At 45.3% G+C, this 26,896-nt stretch overlaps 3 protein-coding genes across 5 annotated transcripts in view; 2 read left to right on the top strand and 1 right to left on the bottom strand.

Moving 5' to 3' along the window:
• Positions 1-135: 135 nt before the first annotated feature.
• SIN3B (SIN3 transcription regulator family member B) lies at positions 136-14,650 on the top strand. Its single transcript, XM_068661965.1, has 19 exons — positions 136-297; positions 825-931; positions 1,622-1,775; positions 2,771-3,034; positions 3,422-3,565; positions 3,790-3,912; positions 4,420-4,509; positions 4,943-5,061; positions 5,787-5,994; positions 6,687-6,803; positions 7,167-7,405; positions 8,099-8,282; positions 8,505-9,099; positions 9,592-9,761; positions 10,275-10,448; positions 10,728-10,820; positions 11,138-11,232; positions 11,378-11,582; positions 11,918-14,650. The coding sequence occupies exons 1-19, from the start codon at positions 196-198 to the stop codon at positions 12,146-12,148; spliced, it is 3,414 nt and encodes a 1,137-aa protein (XP_068518066.1). The 5' UTR covers positions 136-195; the 3' UTR covers positions 12,149-14,650.
• A 109-nt stretch (positions 14,651-14,759) lies between these two features.
• Positions 14,760-22,329, top strand: F2RL3 (F2R like thrombin or trypsin receptor 3). The gene is made up of 2 exons (XM_068661966.1): positions 14,760-19,381; positions 19,921-22,329. Exons 1-2 carry the CDS (start codon positions 19,291-19,293, stop codon positions 20,994-20,996), a joined length of 1,167 nt encoding a protein of 388 aa, XP_068518067.1. The 5' UTR covers positions 14,760-19,290; the 3' UTR covers positions 20,997-22,329.
• The window catches only part of CPAMD8 (C3 and PZP like alpha-2-macroglobulin domain containing 8), a 53,240-nt gene continuing 48,381 nt past the window's right edge, over positions 22,038-26,896 (bottom strand). For 2 of the 3 annotated variants that reach the window (XM_068661963.1, XM_068661962.1), the window contains exons 42-43: positions 26,120-26,285; positions 22,038-25,835 (exon numbers count right to left, since the gene is read on the bottom strand). In XM_068661963.1, the coding sequence (XP_068518064.1) occupies position 25,835; positions 26,120-26,285 (167 nt within the window). In that variant the 3' untranslated portion in view covers positions 22,038-25,834. The remainder of the gene's footprint in view (positions 25,836-26,119; positions 26,286-26,896) is intronic. The other variant, XM_068661964.1, reaches the window with a different exon arrangement.

Here is a 26,896-nt window from a genome sequence, read left to right on the forward strand (position 1 = left end):
CGCACGCGCGCGCGCTCCCGAGCAGCAGCGGCGCCGCCGCCGCCGCCAACGGCGGCCGCGAAGGTTCCGCCGCGGGCCGGGCCGGGCCGGGCCGTGCGCGGTGACGCAGGCGCTCGGCGCGCTCTGACGGGAGGGAGGGACGGAGGGGGAGTGAGGAGGGGGGCGCACGGCGGCGGCGGCGGCCCCGATCCCAACATGGCGGCGGGGGGCGGCGGCGGCGGTGGCCGGGGGGGCAGCGCCCCGCGGTGGGGCGGCGGCGGCGGCCGGGCGGTGGCGCAGGAGAAGCTGCCGGTGCATGTGAGTGCGGGGGCGATCCCGGGATGGTGTCCTCGACCCCCCCCCCCACCACCTCCGCCCGGCCCGCCCCTGGGGCCTGCCCCGCTCTCGGGCTCCCGTGCCCCCCCCTCCTTCCCCTCCGTTGCCTTGAGGAGCCGCTGCCCGCCTCCTCCGGTGTCCTCCGGTGTCCTCCGGTGCCGTGGTCCCCCCCCGCCCCTCTTCTCCCGGCCTCGGTACCGTGGCCCCGTCCACCCCCCCCCGAGCCCTGTTCTCCCTCGGGACCGTGCCCCCCCCCCCCCATCCCCCTGCTCCCGGGGCTGTGTCGTGCCCCCCACCGGTACCCTGCAGCCCACCCTCCCCCATCCCGTGGGGCTGCCGTCCCCTCTGGTACCGTGTGCCCCCACCTCAGGGCTGTGGGGGTCCTCCCGGGCCTGTGCAGGTCCTCCCGGGGCTGTTTTCCCCCTCCCCGGTGCCCTGGGGTGCCCCAGGGTTTGTGTGGTGTCCCCCCCCCCATTGCCCAGAGCCTCAGCCTCGTTCCCTCCCTGCAGGTGGAGGACGCGCTCTCCTACCTGGACCAGGTGAAGATCCGCTTCGGCAGCGACCCCGCCACCTACAACGGCTTCCTGGAGATCATGAAAGAATTCAAAAGTCAGAGGTAAAGGCCAGGCCCCGCACCCCGGGGCTGCCCCGTGGAGCTTCTTGGGCTTTATGGGGGCCTTTGCAGGGTTCCCCAGCCTTCCCACCATTTTAGGGCCCTAGGATCTTTAAGGTTGGAAGAGACCTTCAGGATCAGCTGGTCCAACCATCCTCCTGCTACTCATGTCACCCACTAAACCATGTCCCTAAGCACCACATCCAACCAACCTTTACCATCTCCTCAGACACACAGGCCACCCTGCTGGCCCTGTTCCCCTGTAGCACAGCCGCTAGACAGTGGAGAAGGGTGTCTGTCCACCCTGGTGTCCTCTGCTTCATTGTTTTCCAGAGCAGAAATCCCCAGAAAAAGAAAAATGTGGTTTTACTTCCCACTCTGAAACACGAGTCTGGAAAATAAAACTCCTAAGCAGAGAGCTGTGACCTATCAGCCTTCCAGGTGATGGCTGCCTTGCCCGATTTACGTAACCTGCACACGCACATCTATCTCTGTGGACAACGCTCCCAGGGTGAGGCTGCAGTGGATGGTGGTTGTTCCCTCTGCTTGGGTTAATTTCCAGGTCTAAAGTTCCCAAAGTTTGTTAAAAACCGCATCTGTGAGAAGCCAGCTGCTTGATGTACCTCTGTAATTTTCTAGGCTTGACTCAGATTTCTGATTTAGACACAAGTAACAAACTGTTCTCAATTTTAGCATTGACACACCTGGCGTAATCCGACGTGTTTCGCAGCTGTTCCATGAGCATCCTGACCTCATTGTAGGATTCAATGCTTTCCTCCCGCTGGGATACAGAATAGAAATTCCAAAGAACGGGAAGTTAAGCATACAGTCACCGTTGGCTAGTCAGGTAGGTTACGGAGCTCATTATTCTAAGCAAATCCTGTTATATGTATCACTGTATACATCTCTCACACAGTTTAGGCTTTGTAGATTTGCACGTTGCTAAAGTTTTTACATGGTTTTCAAAGTATGGTAATGGGTACAACATAAATTTGAATGTTTCTTCTCAAAGCAGTCGTTAGTTTAGCTTGCACTAGAACGCTATTCCTGCACAAAGTGCCAGTGCAACTTAAAATACTTCAGGCAGGTTTGAAAACTGAAATTGTAATTGGCTTGAGCTGTTTTTATAGACTCTCAATGTGTGGTGTGTAGTGACGAATTTAAAAAAAAGATCTGGAAGAGTCATACTTCCAATGAGAAACCGAGGAATATGTTTAGGCGGTAGGCAAAAAAATGTGTGTCAAGTGTTGCCATGCAATTGGTACCATCCTGCAATGAAAGGCTTCTGCTGTAACGTAGGTGGATATGTATTGGCTTCTGCTTCTTTTTTGTTCGTGTTGTGTGGTTGTGGAGGCTGAAATGGAGCTACCATTTGAATTCGACTGATAAACTTGTGGTTTAACTCTAATTAGTAGCAGTAAATATCTTTTAGGTCTTAGTTTCCATAGATCTCTCTGTGGCTTATAAATTTAGCGTCTCTGAGCTTTACATTTTAATGTTTCTTAAAACTGACAGTTCCTGTGGAGTAGAAAAGTGGTACCAGAAACTGCAGCATGCATGATTTGGTACACCCTCTCAAGGGTAGTGGGTAATGCAGTGACAGTCAAAAAGCAGCAGTGAGTCAGATGGTTTGTAAGCCCGATACAGCTTACGGGATTTGTTTAACTCATGGCATTAATAACGTGGGTAAGGAAATTCATTGGCTAATCAAATATTTTTTCCTTATTTCTTCATGTCGCAATCTTTTCTAGTTAAACATTGAAAATACTGATGATAGATTGTAGTTGAACTTGCACCTGTGTGGCTGTACGAGTCACTGTCTTGTGTGTCTTACGCCACTAGGTGCCCTCAGAGCCTGTTCCCAGCGCTGTCCCTGGCAGTGGGCTGCTGTTGCATTACTCGCAGGAGAATTCGCACAACCACAGTGACTGTTCCGAGGAGTTCAGGCAACAGCTTCCGTACAAAGAAGATAAATCCCAGATTCCTTTGGAGTCTGATTCTGTAGAGTTCAATAATGCTATTAGTTACGTGAATAAGATCAAAACACGCTTCCTTGACCACCCAGAAATTTACAGATCCTTTTTAGAAATTCTTCATACTTACCAGGTAAAAAGCCTTCTGTGTTAAGATATTGCGGGTGTGCAGTGTGGCTGGTTGAATAGTTGTTGTCGAATGAAATGTCAACCTGTTGAACGGTTCCCAAGCTGTTGTCCAATGACTGCCTCATAGATATTTACTTGAGGAAATGATAGAAGTGTGAAAACTGTAGAACTTTGTGGGGTCTGAGGTGTGAAGGAGTTGTATCTGCATCTGCCTTCACTAACCTTCAGTTGATGTAGTGATATCCTCTGTGATAGAATGCGCTGTACAAACCCTGGGCTGTCTGCTAGTTAAATCAAGTTTGTGTTGCCTAGGGCTTTTGGCTGTTGTGGAGTTGTCAGTTTTTCTTGCATTATATGTTTTTGCATCTAACATCTGTGCATATTTTTGCAGAAAGAACAGCTGAACACTAAAGGTCGACCCTTTCGAGGCATGTCAGAGGAAGAAGTGTTTACTGAAGTAGCAAATCTGTTCAGGGGACAGGAGGATCTGCTCTCTGAGTTTGGACAGTTTCTTCCGGAGGCTAAGAGGTCTTTGGTATGTGTATGCTTGGAACAAGACAGATTATTGAACATTGCCTGTTTGTATGTGGAATATATTATGGAAAAACATACAGCCAGTAGATGAAATTTGCTTCTCTTCGCTGTCTGGAATTTCACAAAGCAGGTCACTGAACTACATGCTCTCTGTTCGGATAAGCCAGATTCTTTATTTGCACGGACTGAGGAGAGCGCATCAGAATGATTATTTATTTCCTTCAGTTCACAGGAAATGGACCATGTGAAGTGAACAGTGTCCAGAAAACTGAGCATGAAAAGAATCTTGAACACAGCAAAAAACGATCCAGACCACTGCTATTGCGTCCTGTTTCTGGCCCAGCAAAGGTATCTTTTGCAAGTGAAACTTAGAGTAACCTGGTATTACTCATTGTGTTTATATAATTCCTTAGATAAAGTTGTAATGAGTGGTGTCTTTGAGGTACGTAGGTGTTAGATACGAGAAAATATTCAAAGCTCTTTTAAAAATACTAATCTTCTGCAGCAAAAGAGGTTGTTTAAAGTATGTTCTAATGTATGCGGTACCATGTTAAATACTAAATATCAAGACCTTACGTACAAAGTATTGGCCCTGGAAAGGGCCAATTCATTGTTCTTACAAGGGAATTGTTCTTTGGAATTCTTCCTGAAGCGATCCATTTTGTGTGTGTTTTCTTTGCTTAGGGAGTCATTTGATAGAGATTGCTCTGGAGGACTTGACATAGCAATGCTAGACCACTCTTTGGGAAATACTGAGTTTCAGCCTTTGCTCAGAGTTGTTACATGTCCACAAAGTGGAATTTGATAGTATTTGAGTGACAGCGTGTTAAGTAAAACTGTTTGTTCTTTTAACAGAAGAAAATGAAACTGCGAGGTACCAAAGATCTGTCAGTAGCAACAGTGGGAAAATATGGAACACTGCAAGAGTTTTCATTCTTTGACAAGGTCGGTATTTGGCCTGTTCTCCCATCTGTGGACTAATTTTCAACCATTTATGTGGTTACTAATTGGTTCGTTTTGTGTACAATTTGTGTGTCAGCACTTAGCAATTGCCTGACTTCGGGTGGCAGAGACAGACCAAGAAAAAAAAAAGATGATTTTGGAAGAGGAGTGGAAACTCATCATTAACCTTTTCCTGAATGTTTGTCTCTGACAGATACATTTTTCTCTGCTTTTCAGTGATATTTCCTCTTAGTAACCAAATGCATTTACTAAATTATTGTATGAAACTGGGACTTTTGGGGCATGTTCTCTTACTGTATTGTGGTGCAGATAGAGGTTTGCCACCATACCCATAGTTCAGAGTGCTTCAGAATATGAACGCTAAATAAAAATGACATTCAGGCCGTCTGATCATTTCTCTCCAAACTGTCTTTAGGTGCGTAGGGTGCTAAAGAGCCAGGAAGTCTATGAAAACTTTCTCCGTTGCATTGCTCTCTTCAACCAGGAGTTGGTCTCTGGCTCTGAGCTGCTCCAACTAGTTACACCATTTCTAGGGTAAGTTACTGATTGCAATCTCTGCTGTGTTGTACTTTTTTAGGCCTTGCTCTGTTAATTTTTGGTAGGCACTGTGAACTTTGTTACTGAAGCTTTGGATTTAACTTCAGAAATACCTTCCAGGTAGCATGCCAGACATTGGAAGCTAATCCATAAAGAGGAATAATAAAATCCGCATCTTAACATATCTATACAGCTTTTGTGCATTTTGGGGAGGATATTTTCTACTGCTTGTACATCCAGTTGAAAACCTTATGAGACTGCCTGATGCTATGCTGTACTAATGGGGGCAGAGAATCTCTTGTACTTTGGAGTGTGGTTTCTGTTCACACTCCTTGTTCTAATCTCTCACTGTAAAATACAGGTATAAACATGGAAGCTCGGAACAGAGCTGTGAAAAATAGAAATAGTTCTACCTTTGTTGTGAGTCTCTTGTGCTGTTTGGCTTTCAACAGAAGAGGGAGTCACACAGCAAGGAACGCTGACTCCTCAGTTAAGGGTAGTATTGGTGAAGCTGTGAAGAGAAATTCTCTTTCTGCCTTAAGTCCAAAAGAACATAAAGCATTTCAGAGGGAAAGATAACAGAGGTAAAATGTTGGTGAAGGATTTCTCACCACAGTACTAAATCTGTTTGGGTCTTCACCCTCACTTTTATGACGTGCATTAGGCACCCTAAAACTGTCAGAATGAAATAACGTAGCTTATGCTTACTTGTGTTTCTGAAGGAAATTCCCAGAACTGTTTGCACAGTTCAAGTCCTTCCTTGGTGTGAAAGAGCTTTCATTTGCTTCTCCACTGAGTGACCGATCTGGGGATGGAATGAGTCGGGAAATTGATTATGCTTCCTGCAAACGCATTGGATCAAGTTACCGTGCTCTTCCCAAAACCTATCAGCAGCCAAAGTGCAGTGGAAGAACAGCCATTTGCAAGGAGGTATTTGGGGATCAACCTATTCAGTCCCTGTACACACATTGTAGTTAGGTAACCTGAAGTAGGGTAGTTTGTGCTACAGCTTCTACACATGGATTCCTCTCTAACACTGATTAGTTGCCTTTAATCTTTCATCAGTTATTCATCCAATTTATTGAAATAAGAGTATCCACATTCAGCTTGCTAATTTTGTCTAAACATATCTCAAAGCATTTCTTTCAGTTTAATCTCTTTTAAATCTGTGTACATACACAAAATTATTTGTATAGTAAAGAACATTAAATAGGATGAAATTAATTTTCTAGCAGTGGACCCTAACTTTTAAAAGCAATGTTTCTCCTGAAAGAGCACCATTAGCGAGTGTCACGGGCGCTGTTGTCACTGAGAACAGACATAATGCAGTATAGGCTCCCACCTTTCCCTGTTGTTGGCAACTGCGTCTGCTTTACTTACAGTTGTGGATTAATGCAGAGTGATCTCTGTGCTCTGTGAGATGATTGTGGAGGTGCTTTTGAACTTTGACACATTTCTACACAGACCTCTAATCATCCTAAGAGCACTCATGACAGTGTTAACTAGGCTGAAAATTCCAGTAGAAACTGAGGGAAGAACTCTGCAAGAATAAAACAGTAAAGTATCAGCCCCCTGAGAATAGCTCTGGACTCATAAGGCTCTGTTCAATGTCACTGTTGCAGGTGTTAAACGACACCTGGGTTTCATTCCCGTCCTGGTCTGAAGACTCAACTTTTGTCAGCTCCAAGAAGACTCCTTATGAGGAACAGTTGCACCGCTGTGAAGATGAGCGTTTTGAGGTACCTCTGCTACTCAGCTTCCTTTCTGCTTGTCTTTCTCCTCAGAAAGCAAAACTTCTAGGCATGAGGGTTTTGACTGAACTATTTGGGGGCCAAATAACGGAAGTTCAGTTGGTATTCATTGATTGGAGTTAGTTTGGTGTTTTCCATTTGCTTGGAGTCTAATAGTTCTTTTTAGGCATGGATCCAGTTCTGAAAAGCTTCTTGTCTTTAAGAAATATACCTATACTATTACTCCCAGTGGGAAACCCTGGTGATGCTTCTTAGCTCCACCCAGCGGGCAACAGAACTGTGCACTACTCGTCTCCGTTTTCCTGCTATGCCTGTTTTTAACGCTGTCTTTTTTGAACTCTTTCTTAACAGTTGGATGTTGTCTTGGAGACCAATTTAGCTACAATACGTGTGCTGGAGAGCGTACAGAAAAAGCTTTCTCGACTGACTCAAGAGGATCAAGAAAAATTTCGACTCGATGACTGCTTGGGAGGAACATCAGAAGTGATCCAGCGCAGGGCCATCTATCGCATCTACGGTGATAAAGCACCAGAAATCATTGAAAGCCTTAAGAAAAACCCAGTTACTGCAGTTCCTGTTGTTCTTAAGAGGTAATTGCCATTTTCCCATGTTCACCTGGGATCTTTAAGAAATTATTACAGGATTGTAAAGCTTCTTGTTTTGTTTTGTTTACAAAAGTAAGTGACTTGGTTTTCACTTTCTTAGATTACAGCAAAGGACAGAAATAGGAAATAAAGTAGGCTTCTGTTTGAAGTGACAAATGTTCTAGCAGATTCTTAAAAGTCTGTAAAAATGTTTTGTTAGCTTATTGAAAATTCTCCTTTCTGTATTTAAACTTCTCAGACTGTGCCTACAGGAAAACCACATTTTTTAGTTAGACTTGGGAGTGAACTATTTTTGAGTTGTAAGTCCTGTCTATTTCTGAGTACTTCAGCCATCCTTTTTTATTATTATTATTATTATTAAAAAAACAAAACAAAACAAAACACAGTCTCTTTGTAATGCTGAAAGGTGTTGTGAGATGATCTCCAGTTATACAGTTAAGGTATTGGAAACTATTGTGGGTTTCTAGACTTCCTCCTAAGTGTTTTTTAATCAACTCTGTTCTGTAGGTCCTGTTAGAGAGGATAACCTTTCTCCAATGGTGGTGCATTTTTATTTATTTACAGGTCCTAGGAATGCTGAAAAGTTTGTAGTGCATCACGATTAACTACTTTAAAAATGCTTTGTCTGCATTTCTGTGGTTGTCTTTTCAAACTGAAGTAGAGTGCATGTTTACGCAGGTTGAAAGCAAAAGAGGAGGAGTGGCGGGAGGCCCAGCAGGGCTTCAACAAAATTTGGCGGGAGCAGTATGAGAAAGCCTACCTGAAGTCTCTTGACCACCAGGCCGTCAACTTCAAACAAAATGACACCAAAGCTTTGCGCTCCAAGAGCTTGCTGAATGAAATTGAGAGTGTCTATGATGAGGTATGTATGCTAGCAAATAATGCATCCTATTTGTCCTTCATTTATATATTATCTAAAGGTTTACCTCACTCCTGGGACCTTCTTGAAGGTAGTGCTTGGAAGAGTTCTCAGTCAAAAATGACTGTCCCAAGCATAGCATTAACATGGGCTTATTTCTTCTGGCAGGAAAGTCTCTTGAGCATGGAATGGAAGGATCTTTACCTATTTGTCTCTTGATTACAGCATCAGGAGCAGCACTCAGAGGGGAGAAGCTCATCCACAAATGAGCCTCATCTGATCTTTATCTATGAAGACAAGCAGATTTTGGAAGATGCAGCATCTCTTATCAGCTATTACGTAAAACGGCAGCCTACTATCCAAAAGGAGGATCAAGCAACCATTCGGCAGATAGTGCACCACTTCATACCTGAGCTGTTTTTCTCTCAGCCCCCTGAACACAATATTTCTGAAGAATCAACAGATGAAGACAGAGAAAACCATCAGGGGCAGAACCTGGATACTCCTGAGCTGCGGAAAAAACATATGCCTGGGCCTCCAAGCAGTCCTTTGGAGGCAAAAGCAACCTTCTGTGATGTTACAGCTGCTGAGCCTCACAACACTCTGGATGATGTTTACAGTCTGTTCTTTGTCAATAATAATTGGTATTTCTTCCTCCGCCTTCATCAGACTCTGTGCTCGAGGCTCCTAAAGATTTATCGTCAAGCTCAGAAGCAGCTTCTAGAATATCGGACAGAAAAAGAGAGAGAGAAACTCCTTTGTGAGGGGAGAAAAGAAAAGACCAATGATCCAGCCATGGAACTAAGACTGAAGCAACCAAGTAAGAGTAATCTGGGACATAGTCTGTTCTTAATGTTATGGTTGTTAGCACTTGACTGTTTATATCTGGGTAACTGAGACTAACAAGCAAGTTTGTAAGGAATGTAGAGGTACAAACCTCGACTGTATTTGCAATTTTTGGATGCAGCTGATTTACCTGGATAGCTAGTTTGTCATTTATCCTTTGAGGGCTTTCATACATAGTTCATAGAGACTTCCTGCAAGCCCACTGTTGTCAGATGCTCTGAAGTGTCTTGTATTAATCTGTGACTTTGATTAAAATGTGAATGGCTACACAATGAAATAGTTAACCACACAAGGTAGTAATGGAAGAGGAAAAACTGTTAGCCTCCCAGCACTCCTTCCAGAGACTTCTGTGTAAACATGTTCCCAGTACTGAACGTCTTGGTTCTTGAGCAGTGTTGTCCTGTACTTCTCCTGACTTCACTCTGCTACTTTCATGTAGTAATGACAGCTCTGTATCCCTGTCCAGGTGAGGTGGAGCTGGAGGAGTACTATCCTGCCTTCCTGGATATGGTGAGGAGTCTGCTGGATGGGAATATCGACCCGACACAGTACGAGGACACGCTGAGGGAGATGTTCACTATCCATGCCTATATTGGCTTTACTATGGACAAACTAGTGCAGAATATTGTCCGCCAGGTAACTAGTTTGCTGTTGTCCCATAGACAAATGGGTTTCTCACATTACCTTGTACTATATAAAGTCAGAAAATGTTGAGCAAATTCTTAGAAAAGGTATGTTTGTAGTGGAAAGGGCCCAACAGATTTTCAGTGAGATAGTTCAGCATCACCTACAGTACAGGGATCACCTCAGGGGATTGATTCATTCTGGCCTTAGGTTCCATTTTTTTCAAAATTCTGCCATTTCCAATGTATATCTAAGGCAAAAGAAAGGCTCAGTCCTTTCTACTCAATATCTGTCTTCTAGTTGTAGTTTAGTTACAGTTAAGGTATATCAGCCCCTGCTCTTCTCTGTTCCTTGCATGGCAAAGTAATGAAAAGGAGAGTGAAGGGTGCGAAGTCTCTGAAGTTAGAACTTTGGTACTTTGTCTGAGGTGTGACGCTGTGCTGAGTTTTGCACTCCTTTCATAACACACTAGAGTAAACTCTTGGCCCAGACTTGCTGACTGAATTCCCCCTTTTTTAATGGAAGCTTCACCATCTAGTGAGCGATGACATCTGCTTGAAGGTTGTTGAGCTCTACTTAAACGAAAGGAAGCGAGGTGCTGCTGGAGGTAACTTATCCTCTCGATGTGTCCGGGCAGCAAAGGAGACCAGCTATCAATGGAAGGCTGAACGTTGCATGGCAGATGAGAACTGTTTCAAGGTAAGAATTTGCTGCCAGAGAACTTCATAAAGTGGCTGTAGCACTTCACCTCAGAGAAGTGGGTTTGGAAGCTCCAAGGCTACAGTGTCGAGAGAAAGCAATATGGGAAGAAGATTCCAACACCACCACAGATAGCAAAGTGGTGTACTGGCTCACTGAAAAGCCTCGTTGCTTATTCCTGTCCTGTTATCATTTTTATTGTCCAAATGACTTGTGAATATCCAGCATTCTATTGTGGACCCATGTGGCCAATATCTCGTACCTGTCACTGTATTATAGGTAATGTTTCTGCAGCGGAAAGGGCAGGTGATCATGACCATTGAGCTTCTGGATACAGAGGAAACCCAAACAGAAGATCCTGTGGAGGTCCAGGTAATACTACAGTGATCGTGGAGTCTGCTGTATGACTGACAAAGCAGATGTTAAGAATGCTTTCTTGCCTTTTTGTTCCAAAACGTGAGAGTTTTCCAGAAGGATAAGCTTACCTAGGAGGTGGGAAGATTACATGTGGGGCTGTGGTCATTGACAGCAGTGTGTGCGTTAACAAAACAGTTCAAACATAAATCAGCTTGGGGTTGAGTGAGACACCAGCATCTTCATAAAAAGCAGCTTGGAAGTAAAGCAGTTCTTTGCATCAGTGTTTGTCCTGATGAGAGAAATCTGACTTGAAATTGTTTTCTCTTGTGTAGCACCTTGCTAACTACATGGAGCAGTACGTTGGGGTAGAAGGAGCTCCGAACAACCAGAATGATGGCTTCTTATTGAAACCAGTCTTTCTGCAAAGGTGAGTTCTCTCCCTCCTTAGTCATGCCTGCAGCTGGTACTACTTCCTCTAAACACGTGGCAGTGATTTTGGGTGATGTACTTAAGAGAATGAAAAACTAAGTGTGATGAACGTTTCATAATTTTTTCTATTTTTTTTTTTTTAGAAACCTAAAAAAATTTCGCAAGTGGCAATGTAAGCAAGTGAGAGCTCTGCGGAGTGAAGTGAAGAGCTCCTGGAAGAGACTGATTGGGGTAGAAAGCGCCTGCAATGTGGACTGCCGTTTTAAGCTCAACACCCACAAAATGATGTTCATCATGAACTCAGAGGATTACATGTATAGGCGGGGAGCTCTCTGCCGAGCCAAGCAGGTACATCTCCTATTACTCTCTCTGCCAGCCAAAAGACAGATACCAGTAAGAGATCTTGTGACTGAATTCCTGCAAGCTGCATCCAGAAGTTACTTCTCTGTGTTGGATGAAACAAAGGAGAGAGAGTAGATTCTGTGTGCTTTGGTTTAGTTTAGTAGTTTTTACCATGCAAATTTTAAGGGCGAGTACCAAACAGTAAGAAATAGAGATCTTTAAAGGCAGGGATGCAGCTTTTTGTTTTGCTGTTTGTGTTGTGTTGTAAAGCATGCACATCTTGGACATCCAAAGAGGTGAAGGCTTTGACCTCTTGGTGATCTTTACTGTCCTGCTTTCAGGTACAGCCAATGGTGCTGTTAAAGCACCACCAGCAGTTTGAAGAATGGCACAACAGGTGGCTAGAAGAGAATGTGACCATGGAAGCAGTTGATGTAGTTCAAGACTGGCTAATGGGAGATGAAGATGAGGAGATGGTGCCCTGTAAAACAACTTGCGAGACAGTGAATGTCCACGGGGTCCCGGTGAACAGATACAGAGTGCAGTACAGTCGCCGTCCAGCTTCACCATGAGGAGACTTGTGCCTGGGACCAAGACAAGTAGGAGCGTTGCTGATGAAACACATTTACTCTGAGAATAGTGGTGGGAATGCAATGTATGTATTAATGATATTTATCCAAACAGCATTTTACTTTGGATTATGATGTATTTTCCATATGGCATAGACTTGTCTTCTTGCAGCGTAATCCTCCAGTCATCATGAAGAGACTTAACAGCTTTATGGGAAGAGGGCTCTTGGCATTGCCACATACTTTTTAGTAGTTTCATAGCTTTAGGCCACTGCTGACCAGCCAACACAGAAGGTCTGAATGAGGGGGTCAGGCTCTTGGCAAACCACCACTAGTGGCTTCGTTGGAGAGATGGAGTTGGCTGGTGCTTGAGCAGATGCTGGCAGCTGCTTCCACTTTGAAAGGTTTTATGTTCCCTATCTTCCTGAGTTTGTGCTGTCTTGGAGCCTGCAGAACTCTTCAATGTAACCTCCAAGTGCCAGTGTGGCTGAAAGAACCTGGCACAGGTTGCCAGCCTTGCTGCAGAGTGCTTCGTTATCTGTGCGTACTGATAAGGCAACGATTGCAGTATTTGTCACCAATGCTCTGGTGAGAAAACGCCAAAACTGAGACAAGGGTGCGCTAAACCCTCTAACTCTCACTCATCAACTGTGTATTTTGGAGCATGAACTAAGGGGGAAGAAACTCTGTAACCTGCAGTGCTAGGCAAGAGCAGCTGGTGGCACAGGACAGCTAAGACCCGTCACCTACCTGCCTGCAGGTGCTGCGCCAGATCCCGTGTCGTTGCTTCGTGAACCTACGACCTGCTGCAGGCTCTGCCTTTCACATCTGGAGCTGCTTGGAGCGTGTGCGTGGGAAGGAATACCCATTATGAGGTCTGGTCTGGTTTTGGGGTTGGGTTTTTTTGGGGGGATTTTGCATGCTGATTGGCAGCCTCTGGAGACTGCGTTCTCAGGCGCTTCGCTTTTCTTGTGCATGCCCAGACTCCGTGGTTCTGCTGGGTTGTACCACTTAAATAACGTCGGGAGATGGAGCTCTTGCAGCACTGTATGTGCGCTGGATCTGAGGTTTGTCCCAGATACTCTGCTGTTTCTGCTAGGTCAGCACAGATGATGTATTTGCAGTGACACATGGAAACCTGTGATGGGGAGGATTAGATCCAGCCACAATCATTGTAGACGAACTTTTCCATTGAACCATCTGTACTTCGAAGCCTTTTTGAAAAGAAGCAAGACAAAAAGTACCTTGAACCGTGCAGAACACTACGTCAATTATCTGACTGAATCTATTGAAAAAATCAAGAAAATTCAGTCGTGTCTGTCCTGCAATCCCGTTGTGACTTTGCTCTTGTTTCTCAAAGGCAAGCACACTGTCATGGAGTGTATTACAAATGTCATGTCTTGAGGCAGGTCTGGCCTCCTTTCAGCTCGGCTTCCAACTTTTCCTGGCTTTTGGGGGAGTAACGCCCCACCTGGATATTTTTTGTGGCTTTGATTTTTATGTTATAATTTCTGCCAGACCTGAGTAGCAGCCTGTAGGATTCCTCCTGAGTTATTTCCACTGTACAGCACTTGGTTTTGCAATTGTCTCACTTGACAGTACAAAAATTGGCCTTTGGGGTACATTTAATAGAAAACTGTACCGACTCTTTTGTCTTTTTTGCAAAATAATCTGTGGGAGGGAAGGAGGGAGACCAGTCTCTGGCATTCGTGGCCAGTTGCACAACCATTGCCAGTGGAGCACTATTCATCAAAAACTCGTGTTCTCGTTGTCCGAGTCTGTTAAATTTTGGTTACGGAAATGATCTGGAGGTTCTTCCCCTGCTCGTGTTGCAGTAAGTGATAAAAGCCACTGAGGGTGTAGCTAGGGGAGAGCTGGGTGGAGAGGGGGTGACAAGCCCAGTGCAAAGCACAGTCTCCCCTTTCACTGCCAGACAGCTCAACAAAATACACCTCAGTCCTGTTCACCTCTCTGCTGTCTTCCAGTGGAGATGACAACTGTGCCAAATTTTATGGTTTTATGATACAGAAAATGTTTACTAGACAGTAGGTTGCAACTTGTGGCTTAAAATGCATTTGATTCCAGGTGTCCCCTAGTGTAGGAGGGTAACACACCTGTGCGCCATCCTGTTCCATCTTGCCATTTTTAAGTGTACTTCAGGTATTTTTAAGCATCCTTATTTTGTAAACCTTAATTTATAATCTGAACAGGTGAAGACAGACTGTGGCCCTTTACAGTGCTATTGTCTTAAAAATGATAGTAGCAAACGATGTGAAATGATGGAATAGCGGGCAGTGCAGGTTTGAGAGTGGCTTGCTAACGTCTGAGAGTTTAAGCTCAACTGTTGTGTATCTGCTAGCACGACCTTGATTCAAGAGTTTGTTCTTCCATTTTTTTGAAGGATCTTTGCTTTTGGGCTTGTAATTGCTTTGCCAGCTCTTTGAATGTAGTTTTTTTATATTTATTTGCACATTCAAGTAAAATAAAATATTGATTTTAAAAGTCTGCAGGTCTCAGTGTTTTAAGTTCATTTAAAATTAGTTTAAATGCTATGACAGCTCCCAGAAGTGATTGCTGTGCACCTGAAACTGAATTTTAAATAGAAAAAATGCAATTGAAAAGTTGGATGAAGCTCCCTTCGAGCAGTTGCAGGGAGGCTGCAGCATGTAATGGTTCTGATGTGTGCCAGCTTCCACTGGACAGCAGGCAGCAAATCTTTAAACGTACCCCCAGTGGTACGTTAGAGCACTACCTAACGTAAAAGGGAAACAAGTTTCCTGGAAGTAGCGTGCAATAAGAGGTCCTGTGCAGGAAGATGGTGCCTGTGGCTCTGTGCTTAGGTGTGTGCTGCCAAGACCTCTCTTGGAGCAAAGGCCCATGCCTGGATGAGAGCACAGAGGTCCATGAGGTGGCACAGCTGCTCCATGTGGAGACAGGTATCAAAAGACAATGTATAGTGCCAGCCAAGCGTATCTGGCTGCAGATTGGTTTATTTCTAGCAGCACCTTTGCCATGAGAGTTGTGGTACAAAAACATGGTCCAGGCCTGGCCCCCAAGTACTCGCACGCTAAATACAAGAGACGTTCAAGAAAGTGACTGATTCCAGTTCCGAAATCTATAAGCACATCTGCTCCAGGTTAAGACAATACAACTGCAACCATGAAAATTACCCCCGCCCCGCCTTTCCCTCAGCCTCCCCAAATTCCTGGGTAATAACATGTTTAACTGTTTTCCCTGTGAGCTCTGCACAACAACTGCATGTGTAGATTTTGCAAATTAAGCTGTCGTGATGTGACCCAGATCTGATAGGAGTTTCCTTTACATCATCCTCAACACTTCCGTTGCCATAACAAAAGGCAACTCTCCTTTCTGTGCAGCGAATTACTCGCTCACAGGGAAACAAACTGTTGTTCTCCTAATAACATTCCTCTGCTGCATAAATTGTATGAAATAATTTGATGAAAATGATGGTAATGGCGTCTCGGAGGACACAATACACTTTACACAAGAGTCTACTCTGCGAGATCTTGGACTCCTCACAAAGAACGTTCCCCGTGCTCAAGGGGAGGCGAAAGGCCCTGCGGAGGGACAGCCAGAGCTGACATCACCCAAAAGCAGTTGGAGATCTCGGCAAGTGGACGGTCATTTGGCAATGACAGACAGCTTAAAATATCTGTCAGGTTTGCAGGATGGAGTAAGAACTAATGATTTTATAAATTAAATTAGGAATTGCTAAAGGGAATACCCAAATGCGGTATTTAATGTTTCAGGATTTTTTGTTCCGTGTTACTGCATCACGGTGATGCCCAGAGAGAAAGGGGGCTGGGAACTAGTGACAGGTATCCTACAAGTATGTGGGTGTAAACATGAGTTAAGGTTTTATTCATGCTTTTATTCATTCCTCTGGATTAGAACCTAGTTACCCTAAAGAAACCAGAGGCACCTTCTACCTTCTACTCATCAAAATTTAAGGCTAAATTAAAGTCTAGCAATCCTAAGCCATACCTGTGTTAAAGGATGAATCGAAACCCAGTGCTGAAAAGGGATGATGTCTGTATCAGGCAGGGCAGCCCCCACCCCAATGTCAATAACTTGCTGAGAAAAGTCCAGAAGAAGCTATTGCAGAACATCTAGTGAGTTAGAGTGATGCTGATAAACTTCAGCCCTTCCTGAATAGTAACTTCATGTGAGCTTCTTACCTTCTGGAGTGAAAAGTGCAAGAAGAAGAGACATTCTCAAAAAAAAAAAAAAGAAAAAGAAAAGTCTCCCAAAGAATATTGCACCAGCATAAAGCTTACAAAGTGGTGAGGAGAAAACAAACAAGAGAAGGGATGGGAAAAGCTACATGTGGGATCCCAGTGGAAAAGAAGAGCAGGACAAGCAGGAGAGGGGCACAGAGATCCTCTGGAGCTGGGGAGCTTGCAGGGTGACAGTGTGAGACCCCATGAAGCGAGAGGAGGGCGAGCTGGAGAAGTCAGGAAGGGCCCAGGGCATGAAGTCAGCCTGTAGGTGTCAGAGCCTGCAAAGGCAGATTTGGGATGCGGGGGATCCTGTTTAAAAGGAATATCATTTCTACTTCAACAGTCAGTGGAAGTTTCTGTGCCTGGTGGTTCTGAGAAGTCTCAGATGCTCGCACACCCAGCGGCTGGGAAAGGCAGGGCCCGTCCTGCACTCATGGAAAATGTGACATTGTGCTGACACTGGTGGAAATGCTCCGTGCTGCTGGCGCTAAGGCAGAGCTGCTGCCTCCACAGTCAGCTGCACCTCGTGTCTGCAAAGCAAACGGAGCTCAGCCTGGGGCAGGTATTAGCTGCACTAAGATTTGTCTTCACACCTGCTGGCTCGCAGCTGAAGAACTCCCTGGAGCTCCTGGAACAGAGCGAAATGTAAGCCCCATTATGAAGATGCCATTTCCCTCCCAAAGTCTGTTCTTCCAGGCCTTAAAGATGTATGTTTGGGGCAGGGCAGGTCGTGTTTGTACCCTCCCTCAAAGCTTTAAAATCCCTAACCTGCTCTCCTTACATCTTCAGGGTTCAGAGCCCGGAAGAAAAGCGTGCCTGCTCCCAGGAGATGATCTATTGCACAACGAATAGCTTTCAAACCAAATTGTTACCCCACAGGGCAGGGATCACACGACTTAAAGAGATGTTAACAAGCCGTGACAAACCTCTGGCATTAGAATTTTCATGCAAGCTGTTCTGCATCTAAAGCAGTCACTAAAGATCACACAGCATCTGAAAAATGAAGGCTACGGCAAGGCCTAACCTCTCTCTGCTCCACTCCAGAGACCTGGCCATAGGAAGCGGGGCTGCGATTTGCACACTATCTGAACCTGATTATGTCTAATTTTTTGCATACAGAGCATGGAAAGGATCCTGGTTGAGGCATGGAAAATATGCGGCCACATGAGTCATTCTGTAATGGTTCATAAATCCTGAGAGAATCACAAAAGCAAAACATCTAACATTGCATCTTCCCTGTCCCTGCCAGTGGAACCCCACCTCTCGACACGCTCGGCACAAGGATGTGGGAATATGGTGAAAGCAAAGGAAATAGGATCATTTTCTCCTCGGAATAGAGGAATCTCATCAAACAGCAGCCAGCCTCAGATTTGCAACCTTCACAGAAGAGGCCATTCATAAGCTGAGGAGAAAGAACTGAACTCCTCCTCGGGTTGCCAAACCAAATTTACAATTCCTACTGCCCGGGCTCCAGCTTCTGTCTTTACCTCCTTGCAGAGCCAGGCAGGGGACTGGAGAGCAACAGCCTAAAAACCAGCAGCCTCTCAAGCTCCGACCTCCTGCCCACCCTCTGATTATTGGGAAGTGGCCCTAATGGAGCTCATACACAGGTGATGGGAGAGTATTTGGGACTTTCACAGTGATGTTCGCAAGGCAGAGCATGAAAGGGACTTACACTCTCAAAGTTAGAGGATGGGGGACCAGCAAAAAATCTTTTTACAGTCCTAAAGGCTTAGGGACTATCTGCCAGTGCAAAGGGTCCTTCCTACAACTCTATAAGAGTCACCATCTCCATGCAAGCAGCAGGTACGTGGCAGCAGCACGCTGCAGCTCCAGGCTGCTAGCTAAAAATGAGAGCTCTGCTCTTCTGGGGGTTTAGCGGGTGGAGGCTGCACATCTCTAGAAAAAAACACAGCTTTTCTTGGGCAAGAGTGAGTGAAATTCTCCATTATCTGCCCAACAGCAGAGGCTTCCTGCGGACCCTTGTCAGGCCCCTTTCCTGCTGGACGGAGCTGCTCTCCATTGTCCTGGGGGTTTATCAGTGGCAGCAGCACGTCTCACGTCTCCATCCAGCCCTGGGATCTTGCCCCTTATCGCTTGGATGTGACGGCACCCCAGGCTGGTGCGTGCTACTGCTGCTGCTTTCAAGTGCAAACAGATCCCATGCACGGGGCTTTTAATTAACCTCCGCAGCCAGCTCAAGAAGGAAGGTGCAGTTCATTTCCCTGTCTGCCCTGGAAGCAGGAGCAGAAATAAAGAAATTGAAGAACTCTGAAAGGCCCAGCCTTATCTGGAGAATGCAAGACAGCTACTAAAAGCCCTGAACTGTCACAAAATGAGGCTGTAAGAACCTTGTGTAATCCCTAGGAGCTTGGGAGGTTTGTTTGGATCTGTAGCTCCCCAGTACTTCATTTATGTTTATGTGAGGGGACGATGTCTTCCCAACTTGTTGGGTTAGTGTGGGAAAAGACCTGAAACATGCAGAGCTACTTGGAGTGGAAGGACACTGACTATAGGAGCTCAGAGGCATTTCAATTCAGTTTACATGCTACACCAAATGCAAAATGCATCAGATGTGACATTTTTTATTTTCAGGAATATTCTGGAGCAGGAGGAAAGCCCAAAATGAGTCACTTAGGCTCTGACAATGAGACACAGTCTCCATGGACCTGGATACGTGCATCCATCCTGGTCCCGTGGCTGCCCCTGGAGCTACATCACTGCTGGGACTCTACGGACTGCAGGGATGTCGTGACAACCCCCATAGGCCTCCAACTTCGCAGGATGAGCCTGGTGCTTCCGTGCGTTAAGGACCGTGAGAAGGAAATGCGTAAGCACAGTCACTGCACGCCTGCCTTTCCCACACAGCTGTGAGCCCAGCAGCTCCCTGGTTGCCACACTAGAATGGGGACCTCCAGGAACGGATGGCTGTCACCCCAGCTCGTGCTCTGCTGTGCCTTTTGGGGACTCTGCCTGGCCTTTCCAGATTATGACGGTGAGTGCACATTTTTGGGTGAAAAATTGTTTCTTAAAGTACTGGATACTTGGTAGGTGCCTTCATGAGATCCCTGAAAACTCATTTGTGTCATGTTACCATAGGGGTGCATGCTCTAATTGAGATTGACGCATCCTCACGTTAGAGCAGGAGGTGATAGAAGATGCTTATGAAAGGGAAAGAAATGGGGTGAATTGGATTCTTTTGAAAGCTGGGTAGAGGAAGCACTGTGTTTCCCCAGGCCTGTTGATAATTGCACGCCATAGCAATTGTTTGTGAGCGGTGGGACCCCACCAAACAACATTTGTGTAAGTTTTCAGTAAGGTCGCTGATGGTTACTCTTGCACACACCTAACTCTGTCAGCCAGCTTTTTCTACCCATGGCACAGCAGCACTTTACAGAATACTCTTGCTGCTAGGGACCCCATCATAAAATGCAAAACCTTAGTGTTTGGTGTAAGCATCATGTATCCTGCCTGTCCTGCAAAATGCTAGCATTTGCATGCAAGTTGCAAAACAGGCTGTGTTTGCACCGACAGATTACTCTCAGAATGTCACCAACGAGCAGGTAGTGGCACCAGAGATCACACCGTGTCCCCGAGCCATCCCAGGAGAAAAGATAACGATAAACAACATCACCTACCTGTTGATACACAATGCCACCCGCTCTCAGCTGAACAGCATGGTCACTGTGCGGCTCATCCCCTGCCTCTACACCCTCGTCTTCCTCGTGGGGCTACCTTCAAACGGGCTGGCCCTGTGGGTCCTGGCTACCAGGGCCGAGAAGCTGACCTCCACTGTCTTCCTGATGAACTTGGCTGCAGCAGACCTGCTGCTCATCTTGGTGCTGCCCTTCAAGATTTTCTACTATTTCCTGGGGAACAACTGGCCCTTTGGGGAAGGCCTGTGCCGGGTCACCACGGCTTTCTTCTACGGGAACATGTACTGCTCAGTGCTGCTGCTCACGTGCATCAGTGTTGACCGGTACCTGGCTGTGGTGCATCCTTTTTTCTCCCGTTCTTTCCGCACCCCTGCCTTTGCTGCCTGTACCTGCACTGCCATCTGGCTCTGCGCTGCTGTCCTCACCCTGCCCCTGATCCTGCAGCAGCAGTCATACCCCCTGTACAGAGCAAACAACACTCTGTGCCACGATGTTCTCCCCAGGCACGAGGACGACGGGTATTATTTCTACTATTTCATCTGCCTCATTGCCTGTGCTTTCCTTGCTCCTCTGGTGGTGATGCTGTTCAGCTACTGCTCAGTACTACGAGCCCTCCTGGACAATGGCAAGCGTTACGCCTACTCCATGAAGCTCACAGCTCTCGTGCTGTTCACACTCGTGGCCTTCTACACACCCAGCAACGTTCTCCTCCTCGTTCATTACTCCAGCTATCATTCCAAGCTGCACGGTAACCTGTATATCAGCTACATGGTGAGCCTGGCCATCAGCACCTTTAACAGCTGTGCCGACCCCTTCGTCTACTACTACGTCTCTGAAGATTTCCGGGATAAGGTGAGGAGGAGATTCTTCAACCACAGCAAAAAAACCACCACGTCCTTAAAAACCTCCAAAGAAACTCTCCCTCAGAAAAGTTCCAAGGATTTGCTTGTATAAACCTCCAGCCCAGCTCCCTGCTCCCAAGGCACTCACAACATACAGTGGGGATAACACAAAGCCAGTGAGTGCTGAGATTTCACAGGTTTCATCCAGAGCAGCAAGCAGTACGTCCCAGTAGGCAAGTCCTGGTAAGGAAGAGCCACGTTCTTCTGTCTGCATAGCTGAGACCAAATAAACCTAGGCCACAGCATTCCTTGAAAAGTGTGGAGTCCAGATAAGATGTGGGGTGCTGAACGGGAATAGATCTGTTACTGGGACACTGCACGTACCTTCTCACCTGGTCTTCTATTGCCAGGGATCCTTTTGCTAACACACCTCAGTCTGCTTCTCCTAACACACGTTGCAAGCTGCTTGTTATCTGCTTTCTATTTCCTTTTCTGCTACCGGCTTTCTCGCTGTCTTTGAACACACAGTCCTTTTACCTAAAACTGAAAAAGAACAGGTGTTTGGCAAAATCAAATTTCTCAACATTCCAAAAGCACTAAGGAGGTACTTTTGTGGAAGGTATTCTCCTGAAATAAAATACTCCTCTGGCAGGAGAATGTACAGTGCTAGCTTTTCTACCAATTACATTCTTGGCTTCACTACTGAACAAATGTACACCACCATGGTAATGCCAGCCCATTGTTGGTAATAAGTGTAAAAAATCCTGTTCATTCATCCTCAAGTTGCTCGGCCTCCATGATTGCTCTGAGGCAAAGACTGTTTTATGTCTCTTGAAGGGAAATATTCAGGAAGGAATTGAGCAAACCCTCACTCTAGAAACTCATTGCTGCTTTTGCTTAATGACACATGCAATTGAGACCTTGCATTTATGAACCAAGCTTGTTGCTCAATCCTGGAACACGTGGCAAATTTGACAAAATAGAGCCAGCTCATCTTGGGGAATAACCCAGTGAGGCACAAGGTAGAAAATGACTGATCAACTTCCTTAGAGGTCCTGAATTCTTCAGTTTTACGGGTAAAGGCATGACTTCTGTGATCTATGATCAAACAAGCTTACAGCCTACAATGTGAATAAAGAGAGACAAACAGCAGTGTTTTAAAATCAGTTTTTAATAAAATATTTATTATAATCTAAAACAAACCCTTTTCTGGACTCAGACTTGCTAAGATGTGTGTGAACAAAATGCAAATGATCATAGAACTGTTTGCGTTTACATGTACGTGCAGGGGTGAAATGCAGGTGAAAAACTAGAGCCCATCTCCTACAGGTGCAGCAGTGCACGCACAGAGAACGCGCCAGCTACTGAGCACAGGAGATGTGGTGGAGCCAGGCTGCAAGCCAAGACTACTGTCACTCAGTCAGAAATAGCAAGTACTGCAAAAACAACAACAACAACAAAAACAACCAACAAACTGAGCTGAGGTTTTCCAAATAGATCATCTATCCGCAATAACGAAAACCAGGTTACTCTGCATTAAATATCAATAATCAGTGTCAGCAAAGCAAGTGCTGTTGTTTCAATGATGCTATTCAAACAAACTGAACATTCTTCTGATATTTGTTTCCTACTGAGGCTGATTAAGGAGGGAAAGAGGCAAGGCCAAAACACTTGGACAGGAAAGGACAAGGGAACTATTGCTTTAAAATAAATACCATGGTAATGATTACTCTGCATAATGTACAGTTACAAATATATAAATATTAATTTCATTGAAAGGATTGCAAGCAAAAATCACTGATAACTAGCACTGCTGTAGCTATTCAGTAACATAACTCAATGTATGTAGGAATTTGTGTCTTACAAACCCACCAGCACTTTTCTCCTTTTGCAGTGAGGGACCATCAGAGAAAGGAAAGGAGAAGCATCTCTCTGACAGATGGAGGCAAATATCTCTAAGCCACAAACAATTCAAAGCCCAAAGAAGCAGAAGCTCTGCTTTTCTTCAGTAATACTGAGTCTGATATGGCTATGTTGTGTCAAGTGGTCCTCCTGGATCTAGCCCTAAAGAGTTTGCGTATTACATCTAGGACTTTGAAGAATGGAAGGAAAATAGTTTTGTTTTTCCTGGATAAGAATTACTGATGATAACAAGAAACAGGAACAACAAACTGGGGACAGGGGAAAGCTGTTGACCAGCAGCTGGGGTGGAGAGGACAGAGACCTGCTCCATTACTACTGTAACAAGGGAGAAAAGGCAAACAGGTGTGTATTTATAGGCTCCTTTATTTGATTCCTTAAATCAAACGACTGATTTTTAACTTTAGAAAGGAGCTAGTTTGGTGGCAGGAGTGAGGGGAGGCAGAGGCTGCCAATATGTACTTAAGGAACACAGGAAGAAGAGACAATGGACTAATAATTTCCCTGAAAGGTGTGAAGCAGCAACACAAGCTTCAGGATACAGAAAACCTGGCACACGACCTCACGTGCAGCATCCCATTTAGAACTGCCTTTGCTGAAGGACACTGAGGCTGCTGTGCCTCTGCCTGCTAGGGGTCCAGGACTCTGTCAGTTCTTCTAGGGATAAAACAGAAGCAAGACTCCCCTGCCTCAAACAGGTGAGTGCTCTGGCACACAGCGAGCCCTCAGACCAAAGCTATGATTGATAGGCTGGCACCAAGGAGAGATGTAGCTAGCAGTAACGGGGAAATGTTTGCATGTTGAATTAGCAGATTACATGTAACAGAGACTGAGGAAAATGAAGGAAGTCATCTTTAATACTAAACTGAATCTCCCTACCTTCATCTTCTTGTGCCCAGTGGTGACACTGACTGCCCAAGGATCTATGAGAGGATGAAGCAATATGAAATTACTTAGAATATCTATCTAAAAGCATTAAATGGATGAGACAGGGAAACTAAAGCCAGAAGGGGACAGAGGACAGGAGGCTGAAGAACCCTGAGCACAGGTCCCATCTTCTGTGGGAAGCCACTCACACAGACATTATCGGGGTGACCAAATGTCTCATTCTCCAGCCTTGAAGCATTAAAACAGCTGAGGCTAGAACCAGCAAACAGCAGGGTTTGTATTGTGCAGCTTTGATATTTAGAAAAGGGAAAAAAAAGAAACAACAAAACAACCTCTTGTTGCAGCTCATACTAGGTCTGTTATTTACCCAGGGAATAAATATTGACTCAGGCCTGTGTGTGTACACAATAGCAAGCATCTGCCAGGCCAGTTGCTTACAGGAGATGGAATTTAGTTTAAAGGCATTTATTTACCTGCCAGACAGGAATGCAGCCGCCAGTGCTTCTGCTGTGCAGTGGGGACACAGTGAGGACGTGGTCTGTTCATACACACTGAAGAGACGTGGCAAAAAACTCTGCTGAGAAGCAGTGGGTGCATACGGGCAACAGCCACGTCAAGATGCTGTGAGGAGAGCTCACAGCAGCCACGAAGGAAGGCTTGGTAACTTTCCAACAAAGCAGTTCTGAAATTTCTGAGAACTTCAAGACCCAGACCTTCATCGTGTCAGTTACATTCTGCAAATATCTAGCCCCAGACAAAAAGGACTGGAAACTCCAAATGCCCAACTTCTGGGATACCTCCTGTTTTGTCCCCATGTAGACAGCTTTCTGGAATAAAATTGCTTTTATTCTGGAATGGAATGTCTATACTGGGATATATTCTTGTCAGGGTTCCTGTGTAAACAAGCCCTAAAAATGAATGGAGCTGGGCTTTTTCCTGTTTCCATTCACCAATAAACACCCTCAAAAGGAGTTTCCACCCCACTCCGGGTCCTTGTAACAATAGACGTGGGAAGATAAAATATTAACACTATTTTGCAACAGGCAATTGCATCTAACTCCTCCAAAGAGAACAATGCTGCTCCAGGCAGGAAGGGAAACCAAAAAGTCTTGGCTCATGCACTTTTGGAAATAAAGCTTTTGTTTTTAGTTTTACCACATTGCTTGGGGCAGGTCAGTCTAAGGGAGTCCAGTCTCTGTGACACCAGTGATTTATACTGGCAAGCAGGCCCAGGGCCTATGCATAGATTACCATATCCAGAAAAAAAAAATAAAAATCATTGTATAGGAATGCTGGTGGGAGCAAGATAAAAGTGATTGGTGAAGTCAGGCGAGCATTTAAAAGGACTGTGCCTCGGGTCAGTTCATGTCAGGGTTACAAAGAGGAAAGGGGCTGCAGAGCTGAGAAGGCTGCAAGCAAACCTCATCAGCACATAGTGCAAAATGAAGAGGGCTCACCCACCAGATCCTGGTCACTGCTATGGCTAGCAAACTCCCCACCTGAAGCTTTTCAGCCCTGTCTGACAGTGGATTTGAGTTTTCTCTTGTGAAATGGACCTCCCAGCATCTTTCCTGAACATGGAGGCATTAGGACAGTTTTTCTTCTTGTAGGACATAATTGTGGGTACAGTAGACTTATAGGCTAGAGAAGATGATTAGCCTCTTGCTATGTCATAATTAGCAAAACATACTGATTTTTATTATAATAATTTGCGAGAAAACTCCTCAGCCATCCTTCCTCAAACAGCAGTTCAGCTAAGCACGAGGCCTGGACTTAGCTTCTAAATGTAGCTAGGAAATGGCATTTGCAGTATCCTGATAATAGAGAAAACATTCTGAAAAGGTCTATAAGTTTGAATTCCAGCCCCTATTTTTCTCACCTAGAGGGCACAGCATATTGGCCTCCCATCCTTGGAAGTAATCCTAGGAGGATGCACAAAAGGCAGGAAAATTGACAGAAGAATAATGCTGAGTGTCCCCCTTAGCGCTCCAGATCCACCCCCATGGGGCAGCAAAGCCTACAGTTCTGAGGGCATCAGGAAGTAGTCATCATTCGGTTTCTGTTCTGCAGCAGGTCGTCTGTTGGAACAAACTCATACAGGAGTTGATTCTGAGCCTCTTCTCTTTATTTAAATTATATATTTCTGTTGGAAAGAGAACATAACAAAAAAAGTCACTTTCCCCTTACATATCTTTGTGAAACATCACTGAGGCAGGGCAGAGAAAAACTTAAAAGCTGCTAGAAATGGAGACATCCAGGCCGTGAAGACTTGGATGCTGTCCCAGTGAGATCTTTTTCCTGGTGATTCCTTGCTAAAGAGGCTAGCAAGTCGCTTGTAAGAATGCCCATTTTGAGGAATTGAGTACATTTGACCCAACACATGAATTAGTAAATTATAACTCACAAACCCCCACACTCAGGGCTCACCATTCTACTGTGGTCACTACTTCCTGAATCTTGTCCACTTTTAACGTGCTTGCTGTCGTCAGCTCTGCCACAATCTCAAAAACGTCAGCTTCAGAGGCATAGGGGTCCGGGTCATATTCATAGGAATAATATGACAGATCTGACTGTGGTGGAGGGCCTTCCTCTGCTGGAAAGGAAACCATAGTCTCAGCTTGTGCTTTATCCAAAGAAACTGCATTTCAGCATTACATATTGCATCACAGAGAGAATGGGAATGACATTAAAGGGAAGGAATAGTAAGAAGGGAGGCAAAACAGGAGTCAAATCAGTGTCTTACAGTGAAAAGGAGGCTACACATGTCAATAGCCCAGTGCATGAATGCTTAGATTCATATACAGGTAGAAAAGCTGCTATAGATGGGAATTTTTGATTTCCCATTCTGAAAACTGGATGCTGTAAAAAAATAAATAAAAGGAATCACAGCGCCAGGCAATTTGAAAAATCTCTAGATCTCATTTTAAAGCATCTAATTTTAGGCATTAACTGAGATGATTAAGTTGGGAAGCAGTTCACCCTACGATCTATATACAGTCAAGATAAAAGGCAGCTATCTTTGGGAATACTGGATGTCACAGGTGTGTTACACTGCACTCTGAAAATACCTCATCTGTGATGTCAGAGATACCTTGCACCGCACCCTGACAATACTTCATCTTTCACTAAGTAATAAGCTGAATAGTAGCCGAGCTGTGTCTGCCTCAGCACAGTCTCATACCACTGAGGAACTTCCAGCATTTA

The sequence above is a fragment of the Anas acuta genome, chromosome 26 (assembly GCF_963932015.1).
Source record: "Anas acuta chromosome 26, bAnaAcu1.1, whole genome shotgun sequence".
In the NCBI taxonomy this organism is placed as follows: Eukaryota; Metazoa; Chordata; class Aves; order Anseriformes; family Anatidae; genus Anas; species Anas acuta.